Source organism: Colletotrichum phormii (genome assembly GCF_030913505.1).
Source record: "Colletotrichum phormii strain CBS 102054 chromosome Unknown BDP81scaffold_1, whole genome shotgun sequence".
NCBI classification, from domain to species: domain Eukaryota; kingdom Fungi; phylum Ascomycota; class Sordariomycetes; order Glomerellales; family Glomerellaceae; genus Colletotrichum; species Colletotrichum phormii.
Genome location: NW_026851443.1, coordinates 1,689,598 through 1,703,339, shown reverse-complemented (window position 1 = coordinate 1,703,339; position 13,742 = coordinate 1,689,598). Strand labels below are relative to the sequence as shown.

The 13,742-nt window shown below is 54.8% G+C and overlaps 4 protein-coding genes across 4 annotated transcripts; 1 reads left to right on the top strand and 3 right to left on the bottom strand.

Annotated features, from left to right (window-relative positions):
- Nucleotides 1-360: 360 nt before the first annotated feature.
- BDP81DRAFT_306347 (Spb1 domain-containing protein) lies at nucleotides 361-3,143 on the bottom strand (the record flags this gene model as incomplete). Its single annotated transcript, XM_060583265.1, has 4 exons — nucleotides 361-479; nucleotides 550-984; nucleotides 1,065-2,916; nucleotides 2,976-3,143. 4 exons carry the CDS (start codon nucleotides 3,141-3,143, stop codon nucleotides 361-363), a joined length of 2,574 nt encoding a protein of 857 aa, XP_060451690.1.
- A 577-nt stretch (nucleotides 3,144-3,720) lies between these two features.
- BDP81DRAFT_388548 (WD domain-containing protein) lies at nucleotides 3,721-6,286 on the top strand (the record flags this gene model as incomplete). Its single annotated transcript, XM_060587144.1, has 4 exons — nucleotides 3,721-4,518; nucleotides 4,568-4,697; nucleotides 4,746-4,856; nucleotides 4,905-6,286. 4 exons carry the CDS (start codon nucleotides 3,721-3,723, stop codon nucleotides 6,284-6,286), a joined length of 2,421 nt encoding a protein of 806 aa, XP_060451689.1.
- A 472-nt stretch (nucleotides 6,287-6,758) lies between these two features.
- On the bottom strand, nucleotides 6,759-8,934 carry BDP81DRAFT_413083 (uncharacterized protein). Its single transcript, XM_060589269.1, has one exon. It carries the CDS (start codon nucleotides 8,480-8,482, stop codon nucleotides 7,019-7,021), a length of 1,464 nt encoding a protein of 487 aa, XP_060451688.1. The 5' UTR covers nucleotides 8,483-8,934; the 3' UTR covers nucleotides 6,759-7,018.
- A 2,442-nt stretch (nucleotides 8,935-11,376) lies between these two features.
- BDP81DRAFT_7428 (thiamine-repressible mitochondrial transport protein THI74) lies at nucleotides 11,377-13,148 on the bottom strand. The gene is made up of 2 exons (XM_060596229.1): nucleotides 12,754-13,148; nucleotides 11,377-12,697 (listed from the first exon to the last, which is right to left on the bottom strand). Exons 1-2 carry the CDS (start codon nucleotides 13,006-13,008, stop codon nucleotides 11,546-11,548), a joined length of 1,407 nt encoding a protein of 468 aa, XP_060451687.1. The 5' UTR covers nucleotides 13,009-13,148; the 3' UTR covers nucleotides 11,377-11,545.
- Nucleotides 13,149-13,742: the final 594 nt, after the last annotated feature.

Genomic DNA, 13,742 nt, shown 5'->3' with positions numbered 1-13,742 from the left:
GCTTTTTTTTCCGGTGGCGGCATATTCTCATGATTCCCTTCCTCCTTTGGATAGAGGCGCGCGTACAATGGCGGTCGGGGGGCAGCGTCACTTAGGGTGATCTCATGTCATTTTCAGTTTTAACGACTTTCTCTTGACGATACGATAATGCACAAAAAAGACACACGATGATGCACATTCATGCCAAGACTTTTTACACACAGAGATCCGCCGTGAGCTTTTTTTTTTCCATTAACACATCAATGCGCCTGATTTTCCAGCCATGCTTTATTTTGACAAACAGAATTGGGACATCATCGCCAACCTCGCCATCTCGGTATGGGGATGATGTGGTCGGCGATGCGCCGACGACAACGACGTCTATTTCTTCTTCTTGGCTATCCTCTTTTGCGCCCTCAGGTCCTTCTTCATTCTCGAATCCACAATCGTGTAGCGACCCTTGACACCCTTGGGGCGACCCTGGATACCGCGGTTGGCACCTAAAGCGACGGTTAGCAAAGTCAAGGTTCTCGGATACTTGTGGTGGATAAAGGGGGGAAAAGAACTCACCCCTGGCGATAATCAAAGTAGGCTTGGGTCTTCTCTTGACCTTGCCGGCCTTGGCCATGAGCTTGGCGATGCTCTCTGCCTTTTCCTTCTCCGTCATGCCCTCCTCGTTGGCGAGCGAGTCCGACTTCTTCTTGAGCTTCTCGAGGCGCTGCGCCGTCTTGAACTTCTTGCGCGCCTTAGCCTCGCGCACCTTTTTGATGGGACGCGCGTTGTAGGCGCGCATCTTTTCGCGGATGGCGGCCGCCGCGGCCTTGGTGATGGGCTTCTGCTGCTTGTCGTGCCGCGTCTCGTCGTCGATGAACCAGTCGGGGAGACCGTCGCGGTCCTTGAGGGCCCACTTGTTGAAGCCGTCGTCCATGAGGTCGCTTTTGGTCTTTTCGCCCGTTGCGAGCTGGTGGGCGAGCGTCATGGCCTCGGCTGTGATGATGTCGATGTCTAGTGGCTTGTCAGTACGAGGTCTCTATCTACGAAAGGGGGCGGACGCTGGGTCCAGGTAGGTAGGTAGCTAGACTTACCGAGTCTGCCGTCCGGCCGTCTCTTCTCCTGGTTCTCCCAGTCCTCCTCTTGGTTCTTGACAACCTCGAAGCCGGCGTCGTCTTCGCTCTCGGAATCTGAGCCAAAGCCGTCGGCGGCCTTTTGCTTGGTCTCCTTGGCCTTCTTCTTTTCGTCCTTTGCCTTCTGCTTGCTCTCGCTTGCCTTGGCCTTCTCTTCCTTTGCCTTCTTCTTGTCTTCCTTTTCCGTCTTGGCCTTCTTCGGCTTCGGCTCCTCTTCAGCAGGCTGATCCTCGACGCCCCATTCTTCGTCGTCAACGTCACCCATGTCTATATCCTTGAAAATGTCTTGGCCAAAGAATGCCGATGCGCGCTTCGACAAGTTGCCGTTCTCGGCTGTGGTGTCCAGGTCCGTCACCAGGGGCTTTGCACTCTCGTCTTCGTCCTCGTCGTCGTCGGAGCTGTCAGAGTCCATTTCCATGTCCTCATCGCTGTCGCTCTGTTCGCCGCCAGACACGCCCTCCCACTCGCCATCCTCACCCTCTTCGCGGGCCTGCTTGGCGCGCCACTTGGCATCGGCCGCCGCCTTGCGCTCCTTGAAGTTGTCGTACATGCCATCCAGCTCGCGCTCGAGGCGGTCTTCCTCCGGGTCACTCTCATCGTCAGAGTACACGATACCGGCTTCGGCCTCCTTGGATTTTTTCTCACTCTCCTTGAGAAGCGCCATCTTGCCGCGGGAAATCTTGTTGATGCCGCCAGCCCTGTCGGCCGTCTTCAAAGCGAACATGGCATCCGGGCCGAGGGGTCCGGCCTGTTCCATACCAATGTCCATCGGCGCCGTCATGTTCATCTGCATGCGCACAATGTCCTTTTGCTTCTTCTCGTTCTCCTTCCTCCTCTCCTTCTTCTTCTTCGAGTCGTCCTTGTTCTTGAGTGCCTCCAGCTCCTGTTGGATCCGCAGCTCCTCGTCCATCGACTCGACCTCTGCGACCTCCTCGCCCACCTGATCTTGCAGGGACTTCTTCTCTTGCGTTGTCTTCTTGGTCGGGAAACCGAAGATTTCTCTAACCTTGAGACGCCATTTCAACAGCTGCTTGAACTCTTTCCTTCCGAGAACCTTCAAATCTGCGCAACTCCTGCGGACCTCGTCTGTCGTTTCAGGGAGCTTGTCAAGCGCGGCCAACGCCACGTCTCCGTTGGCGGGCTGATCAAAGGACAGCTGATTGGTTTGGCCAAGAATCGCAATGGGATCGGCCGTTTGAATGAACTCGCTTGCCGAAACGACCTTGTGCTGCGTGTAGTCACCCTCCTCGTAACCCTCACGTTTGCGCTTCTTCTGCTCCGGGTTGTACACCTTGGCCTCGTTGTTGGGAGTCGCGTCCTTGAGCTCGGCAAAGACGGCGCGGGGGTCGAGGAATCGGGGATCGATGCGCTTCGGGGCCTTGAAGCCCTTGCAGACGACGAAGATTTCGGCAGACACGTTTCTCGAGGAAGGGGGCTTGGTCGCCTCGACCTTTGTGAAGAGCTGATTGAAGACCCACAGCAGGGGGTTGTAATCCTTGGATCGGAAGACCTTGGTGACAAAGGTTCCGCCCTCTGCCAAAAATTCCGTCGCAAGCTTCATCGACTGCAGCACCAGCTCGGCCTGGTTGAACGAATCCTGGTTCCACGCAGTACCGACGTTGGGCGCACCATCGTGAAGAACACAGTCTGCCTTCCATGTCTTGAGATGCGATCGGATCGTGGCTCGACATTTCTCGGTCGTAATATCGCTTTGGAAGGTGATGACCTTGGGAATTGGCTTGATGGGCGACAAATCGACACCGACAATTAGAGCACCGACGGGGCACGTTTCCGCTGCGACTTGACACCATGACTGTGAAATATTAGCAAGGAATCATGCGATTGAGTTATCCTTCACGAGGGTAGGCTTACACCGGGCGCAGCGCAAAGATCGACGACGACCTTGCTCTTCTCCAAGAAGCCATACTTCTTGTTCAGCTGGATCAGCTTGAACGCTGCTCTGGCGCGGTATCCCTTCTCTTTGGCAAGCTTGTACCACTTATCCAAACGTCCTTTTCCGTGCTTCTTCTGGATCGCCATCTTGTCTGAAGGGCGAGGCCAAATCGAGATGCACGGGGAATTGTTGCGGGAGTTGAGAAGCTCTTCTGCAACCACAGAGCGTCCTTCTCTGCAGGATTATCGATTTTCGGACCCGCCCCGCCGCCTCGACTTTCGCAACGTCCCTTCTCTCAGAATTTTTTTTAGCGGAGCAGCAGGGGAGCGATAAGAATCACGTGGAGATACCACTAGCGCATGGCAATGTGGGGGACCCGCGCTCGGTTCATCGGATGGAATTGTCAATTCCATTAAACATTCTCGAGTGGGTCTCCGCGTTCACCACGCGCACCGCGCCGTCGTCGCGTAGAGAGCTGCGCTAGGGTCAAGAGGGAGTCTCGATTGGGCAAGTAAGACGTCAAGAGCTTTACCTACCATAATTAGATACCTAGCTTCAACCCTGACTATTCAAATTCGGCCATCACCACCCCCGCCTGCCGGACCATACGCTCTCTTCCTCTGCCCTCAAAGACGTTTCTGTCTGTTATCTGTTTCTTTTATACTATTAGGTAGCCATTGAGTCTTGAGCCGAATCGTCATCGTCATCACCACCTCCAGCGTCATGGTCTATCACGGCGGCATGGCCAGTCCGCCACCGAGCGATGGCCTCGTTCCGGCATCGTCTCCTACCTTCCCTTCCTCCCCGCCGTCACGGATGTCTCGAAAGGAAAAGAAGAAGTCCATCTTAACGCCCCGGAAGTTTCGTCGTTTCTTCACCCCCCGCGGGATGCCCTCACAGATATCCCGGGAAAGACCAGCCCTCGGCGAGCTACGCAGTACGGCACTCAACGTTCAATCAACGCCTCCACGATCCAGCCCCCGCTTCAACGAACCGATATCACCCACTTCGAATCACAGCAGCAGTGTACTTTCCCCTTTTGGCAGCGAAGATGGCCCGAGGAAGCGGAAGCGGAGCGTCGTCAACGCTATACCCATGAAGTTGCCACAGCCGGGCCGGGGCTTGAACACGAAGCGTTCGAGGACGCAACTGGAGGACTTGGAGGAAGACTACCCTCTCGGCCGAAGCCCTATCTCGAGGTCACCGTCGCAACGGGATGAGAATGCCGGTTCCGAGGATCACCCTATGGGTTCGCCTGAGATACTCTCGCCCTCGGCTAGTCACACGGCAGCTCTGGGCAGAACGTACCCGACAGGACCTCAAGTTACACCAGACGAGTTCGCGCGGAAGCTTAGCTCCTTGACTGCCAGCAACTTTGCGACCTCGGGATATGAGGGCCTTCGGCCTAGGTCTACGCTGATTGACTACTTCAAGTGCAACCGGGCAGGGGTTCCCGCTTCTAGTAGAGGAAAGGCTGTCAAGACTCTCACCAAGCTTCCCCTGCCGCCAAAGGACAAGCCTGTATGTTTGATTCCTAACGACTTACTCTGACTAGACTAACATATCCCAGATCGTACCAGAGTACCGGCCGCAGCCCGTGATCAAGCTCCGCAACCGGGGCTTTGGTGCTCAACTGCTGCTCCGGGAGCAGGGCAGCACACCTCGCCCCGGGCGTGAGCATCTCGAGTATCCTGCGTTTGGTAAGTTGCCCAGTTCTCTAGACAACGACTTACAACTGACATCGACAGACTCGAGAGCAAGTACGGCATCCTTCTGGAGCCGAAGCACCGACGTCCACATGTGCAACGCGCATCTGACGCAAGCGAATACTATTCCTTTCAGTCTAGCAAGTTGTCGCAGTGAGTGTACCCGAAACCTCCTCCCTGAACTTGAACTAAGCCTTGCAGATGCCCCAATGACGGCAATTGGTGACGAAGAGGGATTCATCCGCTTCTTCGACACCACCACAACCCCCTTGGGAGCGGCACCTCGTACAAAGGTTGATATTGTCATCCAGGCCCACGAAAATGCCATCATGGACCTCGCTTTTTCCAATGACGACCTGCGTTTGGCAAGTGCATGCGGTGACCGCTCCGGGAAAATCTTCGATGTCATGTCGCAGACGGTGGCGGTGGAATTGAACGGCGGTCACTTCCAATCGATGCGTCGTGTGGAGTTTCAGCCCGGCCAGGCCAACGGAAACGTTGTAGCCACGTCGGACCGCGACGGAAAGATTCAGATATGGGATTTGCGATGTTCCATGGCACCGGCCGCTGCCTTTTCCACTCGCGGCCCGGAAGGGATCGTGCACCGCGACAGAGACCGCAACCCTCTGTGGGCCCGAACGACCAATACACTCGACAACGCCCATGCTCGTACGATCCATGGAGTCACATCACCGGCGTCTGTCACGGCGCTGCAATATATGCCGGAAGGCCGTGAGCACCTGCTTTTCTCCGCCTCAGAGGCGAATGCCTGCATCAAGCTGTGGGATACGCGGTACATCACCCCGCGCAACAAAGAGGCCGCCCCCCTAGCTGTGACTGCCGAACCGGCAACCCACCGCTGGCGGCCCTACGGCCTTACTTCTCTGGCCCTAAGCAGTGATGCATCCCGCCTGTACGCAGTGTGTAAGGACAGTACCATCTACGCGTACTCAACCTCGCACCTCATGCTCGGCCACGCTCCCGAGCTTTCACTCCGACCACCGCGCCAAAGGGCCGGCTCCGCAGTGCAAGGTTTGGCCCCCCTTTACGGCTTCAAGCACGACCTTTTCCACGTTAAGAGCTTCTACGTGCGCGGAGCCCTCCGTCCTGTATCGACTTCCGGCACCGAGCTTCTCGCCGTTGGTAGCACGGACAAGTGCGCCGTCGTCTTCCCCACCGATGAGCGCGCCATGCGGGAGTACTGGGACACGCAGAGCCACCTCCCGGCAACGGATACCATGTCCACCTCGTCAAGCGCAGCTACGTCCTCGTCCCACGCAAAGTCTATCAACGCCGGCGGCGCCCAAGTGCCCATCATCCGCAACGGCACGCCCCTCATCCGTGGTCATCGCCGCGAGGTCACGGGGCTCAGCTGGTCCAACGAGGGTAAGCTCGTCACCATCTCGGACGACTACATGGTGCGCCACTGGCAAGAGGGCAGCGATGACGGTGGCCGCGGTAATGGTCGCGACGCCTGGGACCTGCGTACCGGAGGCGAGTTCGGCGGAAACCGGCACATGGCTGGTTGGGCCGACGTCGCGGACGACTGGGACGAGGACTGCGACTCACACTCTGAGTGCTGATCCGAAAACACAGAATAAAAACAAAGCAAAAAGAATGGTGAGAAAAGAAGCATGCGTCTGGATGGAGTTATTCTAGACGACCAAGAGGTCATGAGTTGTTTTTTTGATGACGAGAGTTTGATAGGTCGACTTCACCGTCTGACCTTTTTTTGTACTTGTATATGCGCGGAGAGGAGTCATCTGGATCGGGGCGCGTTGGGAGTTTTTTTTTTTTTTTGAAAGCATTGATTTGGCGGGTTACAAAATGAGACGACAAGAACAGAAAAGACGATTAGAGATCGTGGGGGGAGGGTGGGTATGAGTTCGGATTGGCTTGGTATTAGGAATTAGCATGGTATGGCATCGCATCGCTTCGCATTGCACTGGACTGAACTGGGGGGTTTCTAGATACCATAGCACTCATGGGACATAATTTCCCTTTATACATGATGAGACATGTCAGAAAGCCGTATCATAACACTGAAAATAGTATGCCAATGTAAAGGAGACTTGGTTTGGGATATGCCATCTGGCAGCCGTCTATCTAAGCTTTGAAAGACTGTCATAGACCGTCTACTGCCATGCTATGTCGTAGGGAAAAGAAAAGGCCAAAACACCTGAAAATGCTGTAGGGTTAGGGGGGGGGTATCGTATATCTATCCCATGCCGCAGGTATCCTGAGTTGAAAAACGCTCCGAAACGCCGATGTTGTCATGCTATGCTGCCACCATGCCTTCTCCTACTCCCCTTCTTCTATACGCCCTTTGCTCCCGTCTTCCTTGCTAGAAAGAATATACTGACAATGGCAGCTAAGCCTGCCACGATGATGATGTTAGATATCAAGGAAGTGGCAGAGCGTGATAGCTGACCCTGCCTAGACGCCACACCTCCTGTAGAAGACGTTGCGTTAGCCGCGCCGTCTGTCGAGAACGTCTGGCCCTTGTCCCTTCTGTTTGGTACCGCTAGCTTCGGCTCGAATCTCATAGACTTGGAGGCCGGACAGCATGCCGGGGGCTGTTTTTCCAGGTCACTCAAAGCGTGAGACTGTGAAGTCTCACATGCCTTCTGCCTCGTATGCCTGGAGAGCCACGAATCGGATTTCTCGCTGTCCTCGGAACTCTTCGAGGCCGTCTTCTCCCTCTGTTTGTCTCGAGCAATGGCTACGCTGTCGCGTAGACGACCGCCGGGTGCCAACGATGCCCATGATTCCAAGGCGGAAGGTCCATGTTCCAAGTCCGTGTCACACACATTGTCCAGCTGCCCAACGAGCAGTAGCATATTGTCAAAGATGCAGACGGCCTCTTGGATGATGTCATGCCTCTCACGCGGTGTCAGGAGATGCTCAGATTCCGCCAGCCGTTTCTTAAACTCTTTTTTGAGGTCCTCGCCGTCCAGGGGCGTCGCAAAGTGGAAGAAGCTCAGGGGTAGAGAATGACGCATGTGCTTTGCGCCGACTTCAATCTTCCCACGGCCGTCACCCCGTGACATGTCAACCGGTGTTGCGTTGGGAATAGCAGCGTCCGATGGTGCTGTGCGTTCTTGGCAGGGCATCTGCGATGGTGGAATCGGCGACGACGTTTGCTCCCAGAATTCTGATCCCGCAGACTCGAGTGTTGCTCTGATGAAACGCCCGCCAGCAAAGAGGGCCATGAACAAGATGTACGAGTATGCCATCAGGACGTGGGGCTTCTTCTCAATAGTGCGCCTAACGTGCCTTGTGAACTCGGCTAGGCGTCCTGACTGAGAGATCGCGGCCAGTTGCTCATTGACAACATCGGGGGACCATCCGGTGATGGAACCAAGATCAGCTCGCAGACGATCAGAACGCATGAGTCCGGGTAGGTACAGCGACGTTAGTATTGAGCGTGTCCGCTCGCAAAGAGCAGGTTGGTGTCGCAAGTTTGATTCGATGTTCGAGACCGGTGTAAGGCCAGCTTGGTTTGATTTACAGTCGTCATCGGCCTCGCCAGGAGAAGAAAGTTGGGGTGATTCTGCAATAGTCTTCCATAATGACTCAAAGGTGTCGTAGATGGGCGTGATGTGAAGGAGGCCGGAAGCGTAGAGTGAAGGATCTACGGCGCGGGGCGGGATCGCCAAGGGCAGGCGGGCAATGATAATCTTGTTAAGTTTTGCATGAACAGATCGGGTCGCGGCGGCGATGGACTCGGACAAGGGACGTTGTGTATCTTCGGCCGGCGTTGCGGCTGGTGAGGTCATCGTCACGGGCGTCGGGGCGTCGGGGCGGCTGGTGGCTTCTAGGGAAACGTGCGGGATACGGAATACGGAATAGGGGCGTGGCGTAGATGGTGTATCCGTACAAGAACCAGGCACCCCGTGTTCAGAGAGGGGGAATAATAGGATAATGGATGCTTGGTGTGACACAGGTTCCGAGATGATGCGGTTGGTAGTCGAGAGTCAAAGTGTACCGGTAGTAAGGTAAGGTAGACAGGAGCAGAGACAGAGGGTAGGTAACCAGTAGTCCTAGAAGACTTGTTGTCTGCTGCTCCTCCTCGAGGCCTCCTCGGCGAATTTCGAGACGTAATGCGAGATAATGTAGAAGGACCTTGGAAGGGGGACAGAACGGACGAAAACCACAAACGGAAGCGGTAGCGTCGATCCTCAGTAGGTTGTCGAGGGCAGTGATCGAGTCTCTCTCTCTCTCTCTCTCTCTCTCTCTCTTTTCTTTCCCTAGCAGTGACTGGGAGAGGCTGAACCAGTGGCAGTTGCGCTTTGGGTAGGTAGCAACGGCTAGGAGTAGTAGCGGGTGGCAAAGACGGAAGGGTAATATGGAGCAGAAGGCGACAGCGTCAGAGCTTTCTTTCTTGCTGGAGCGATTACCCGTACCTCTCTCTGGCGTTCTGGTAAAAGTGGTCGGTCACCCGGGCCACCATGCGATGTGCTCTTCAGAAGGAAGAGAGTGAGACTTTCCCGAGAGCTTGGGTTTTTCTGTTTCTTTTTGCGGTCGAGAATTCGGGTACCTAGGTCCCAGAGGGATGGGTCTAGTGTTGTCCGGAGAGATTCCACTTTGGCTGGCATGCAAGCTAGGAAAGCAAGCAAGGTATTAAAGAGACAGAAAAGTTTAAGATCCAAAAGAGCCAGGGACAGGAGGCAGGGCCCGGCAAACGGGGTTGGAAGAAGCTAGTCTCGGCGAGAGGATGTCCAAGATCGCATCGGGTGTTAGCTCGAGTCTGGTCTTGGGGTGATAGATCAATAGGCGTAGGTGTAGGTAAAGGAGTGAAAGGACGAAATGATGTCTGAGATGGAAATCGGATTTATCTGTTGCCTCGCGGGAACTATCCCCAAAATTGATAGGAATTCACTAAGCTTTGTTGCATCGCGTCAAGGTCTCGTGGACATGTAGTAGTTGTACCTTACTAAGGTAGCTCACATACGTCTTGAATCGTATCAGCACACACAGAAGCGAAACTCCATTGTAAAACAACGGACGGCTATTCAACGATCCCCGCCGCGGCATGGCAAATTTCGCCTTAATCGCTCCATGGGAAACGCTCAAGAGAAGGGAATGGAAATGCGGTTCGGGTACCCTACCGTGGAGCGAGCAACCTGGAAGCAAACAGACGAGGGCAAGCCGCAAGAGGGGGGCCCGGCGGGCGGCGAGAGATGTGGAGGACATGGCCAGGGGTCAGGGGTCTTTGGGTCCTATGGCCTTCCATCATTCGCAGTCTCGCCCCGTAAAGGACCACTTTTATCCATCGGGCTGGATTCGAATCGAACATTTTCGCATTGCTACGCTGCCGTCGCTGCATGTCCGACATTTTGCGCAGCCCACTGTGGCTTGCCCTTTCCTTGTTTCTGGACGCTCTACGGAGTACGGAGTACGGGTGGGTATTTCTTCATATTCCTGCCGGATGCGTTTCTCATTTTATCAATGTCTCACGTCTCGGTCTCCAACAACCTGGAAGGTGGGAAATGGGCGAGCAAGGAGTTGGCAAGCTGTGAAGACTAACGAGACACTGGCGATGCACCCTTGGACCCCTTTAGCTCGTGTAGGCCCCTACAATAAGTTAGTATTCGTGTGTACTCCGTATAATGCATTAGACCAGTGACTGGCGACTGGACCTTCTGCAGGAGGAAGCGCGCCCCAGCGATCGGCTTTCCTGCGGGCCATCAATTATGGCAGGACCCCACGATGTTCTTGCTGCCCGCGGCGCCAACAGGTGATCCCTCTAAGTCTGTGCCTCTACCTTCCAAGTTGGGTGATGTGATTAACTAGGTACTTTGGCAGGAGCAAACATTCTCTTGATAGTCACCAGGCCCATCTCTACGGATACTGACTCTTACGTTTTTTGCGCAATGTTAAGTTACCATCCAGTCCTATGGAACCCCTACGACAGTTTCCAAGACTCTCCCTTCTAAACTACTTTTCCGATGTTTTCTGCCCACCTCTCAACCTCGATACAACCCAAGACTCTCTCAATCTTATCCTCCAGTGATACGGAGTACAGCACATGCCAAAAAGATACGAAATTTTTTAAGTTACAACATGCTTTCCCAATTCCCGCAACTCTATCAATGAATAGCAGGGGGGGGGGGGGGCAAGGAAGCCAAGGATTACACGGTTCAACATATTCTGGAGACTTTCAACTCGAAGCGGCGAATCCGATTGCGCGGCTGTCTCCATGCACCTGCAGATCCCCCTCTCAAAATCAAGGAAGACATCAAAAATCCAACATGCATCGTATTTGACTCAAACCCGTCAGGGCGTCATCGGATTCTGCACAATCCCGTCTTGTCATGCTCGACCGACCTTCCCAGTCTCCCCAAAGTCACACCACAGCTGCAGTCGACCACTCACCAGAGAAAAAACTCCGTGGTTCGCATAATGCGATGTTGTCTCCGCCGCAGCTGCATTATTGTTTCCACCCGGAACCACCTCTTTTTGCTTGATTGCTCTTCCGAATCATCCGACTTGGTAACGTGAAGAAAGGCTTCGTGAACGGTGGTTCATTCTTAGGCGTTCCTCATAAGATAACACACAGCCTTACATCGCCGTCTTTACCTTCAACAATCGAGAGATCAACACTGTCGTTAGATACATCTCACGCATTGAAGGCACGATATGATGCAAGTTGATTGTATTAACGACGAGACTGAGCAAACAGCCCAGACTCAACAACAGCGCTCCTGGTGGAATCCAAACACTGGAAGCGCCGTGGTCTTGTGAGTAAACGCCGTGACCCATGCAACACGTCTAATCCTCCCCCTGCGCGCCTCTCTGCTCTCGAAATACAACTTTGTGTGTCTATAGAAACATCCTTTTTATAATTGCGAGATGCCCCGGGATCCTGCCTCGGGGCTCTTGTCGCTCGACTCGTCTTCGTGGCTCTCATTGTTGATGAAGAGAAATGAGATGAGCACCACGGCCGCGCCGACCCAATACACCCAGCTTGAGTACTGTGAGTACTGAATCATCTCGCCAATGAGCGACAGAGGGATCGTAAGGGACAGGCCGACCGTCACGACCAGCGGGGTGGTAAGCAGCATGGCGTACGCCCATGACATGTCGCTGATAAAGGACGACAACGAGTTAACAATGACAATGGCCCAGATTTTGGCCGTGGGAGGGAACGAGAACTGTACAACCTTCATTAGACACTCAAAAGTCCACAGATATAAGGGGTATGCGGTGTGACTTACTGGTTCCATCCCCGTGAAATGCAAGATGAAGAACACAGGCCAGAGGAACACCAAGTTAAAGAGTCCAACCAGACCAAAGAAGAGCGGCATATTCACCCGATCTTCGTTGCCTACCCGCCTCTTCATCACAGTCACGTAGAGTCCGTAGATGATGGCGCTCACAAACGCCATCAGGTCCCCAATGGCAATCTGCCCCGTCGTCTTGTGCGGGAACGACCCGCGGTTCTCGTCGCTCGACCCGGACAGGTCCACCGTCGATATCAGCACGATGCCCGTCAGCGACGCCAGCACGCCAATCAGCTTGCGCGCCGTGAACCCTTCGACCCCCATCACGGCGCAGAAGACGAGCGTCCACACGCTGCTCGTCGAGTTGAGGATCGTCACGCTCCCGACGCTCGTGTACTCGAGACACGCCGACGCAAAGTAGTTTGCAAAGAACCACAGCATGCAGAACTCAAGGCTGATGACGGCCGTCTCCCGGAACGTGAGCCGCTCCACCCTCGTCGTCGTCTCGAACCCTTCCATCTCCAGGTTCGGCTCGTCGTCCACCAGCAGGCGCTCTCCGGCCACCGTGTCTTCCTCGTCCTCGGCCGTCTTGAGGTCCTTGCCGTACCTCTGCTCGTTCCAGACCACCATTGCCTCACGTCGTAGACCCTCGACGCCGTGCTGCATCAGGAACCGCACCAACATCGGTATCAGTGACACCGCAAAGACTGACGTATTCATATACACCACAAAGAATGGCTTGTCGTAAGAATGATCTGAAAAGATGTACTGCCCCCCACTGTCAGCTTACGCCAGACCGCCATCAAACACCATTGCCAACTCACAGATGCCAAAAAGTTGGATATCGTCCACAACAGCACTGTCACAAGCAGCAGCGAAATGCCTAGCGTCCGCCTCGCAACACCGCCCAGCCCCATCTTTGCCTGCCATCCAGATGACCGCACCGTCGACCTCGACCTGTTTGTAGACGCAACCGAGGCGCTCAGCCTGTCGGTGCTTGAGAATGACCTCCTCGGGGGACGGTCATAATGCTCGGGTGGTGCCAGCGCGGCGGGCAGCATAGGCTCGCTCGGTGCCATTTTCGTTTCGGGAGTTTCGCGATATCGTCGTCGCGCGCCGTGTCGTCGGGAGGTAGGTAGGTAGGTAGGTGTGCAGGAGGAGTTTGCGGATTCAGGGAGGGCCGTCCGCCTTGAGGTAATCCAAGGTCGCTGTCGATACTGTAGGCATTTGACCGCAGGGACGGCGAAGAGCAACAGCAAACTCTCAAAAGATCGTCACAAATAATTCGCGTTCAAAGGTGGGCGGCCGGTTGCCGAATGTCCCGTCGCTCGACTCGGCGCATGTGTAGCACGGCACGGATATGCCGTATGCCAACTGCTTCTCGGGCCGTCGGTTGAAGGCGATGACGATTATGGAGCGGTTTACTGGAGAGCAGCAAAAAGACCCTACCCTCAACAAGGCGAACACTCAAAGAAGCTTGGCGAGCTTCTCTTATGCGGACGCGTCGTCCGTATTTTTTCGTTGCTGGAGCGTTTACTTTCAAGGGATTCGTGTCAATGTGTTAATTAAGGGTGTTTCTCCAAGGTTGAGTTTCAATGGCACGGGCGAAAACACCCCCTGTATTCGTCCCAAGTACCGGCGACCAATAGTGGTGGGTCGATCGCGTGCCACGGATTCGAGTCTCAGCCTCCCTCAGTAAGGCAGGTAGGTGGTTAAGTGAGCAAGTGAGATAAATCTCTTCCATTTGCTGTAAGGTACATACTAAATGCTGCCTAGAGCATAAGACGCAACCTCTTCCTCCCCTAGGCTGCCG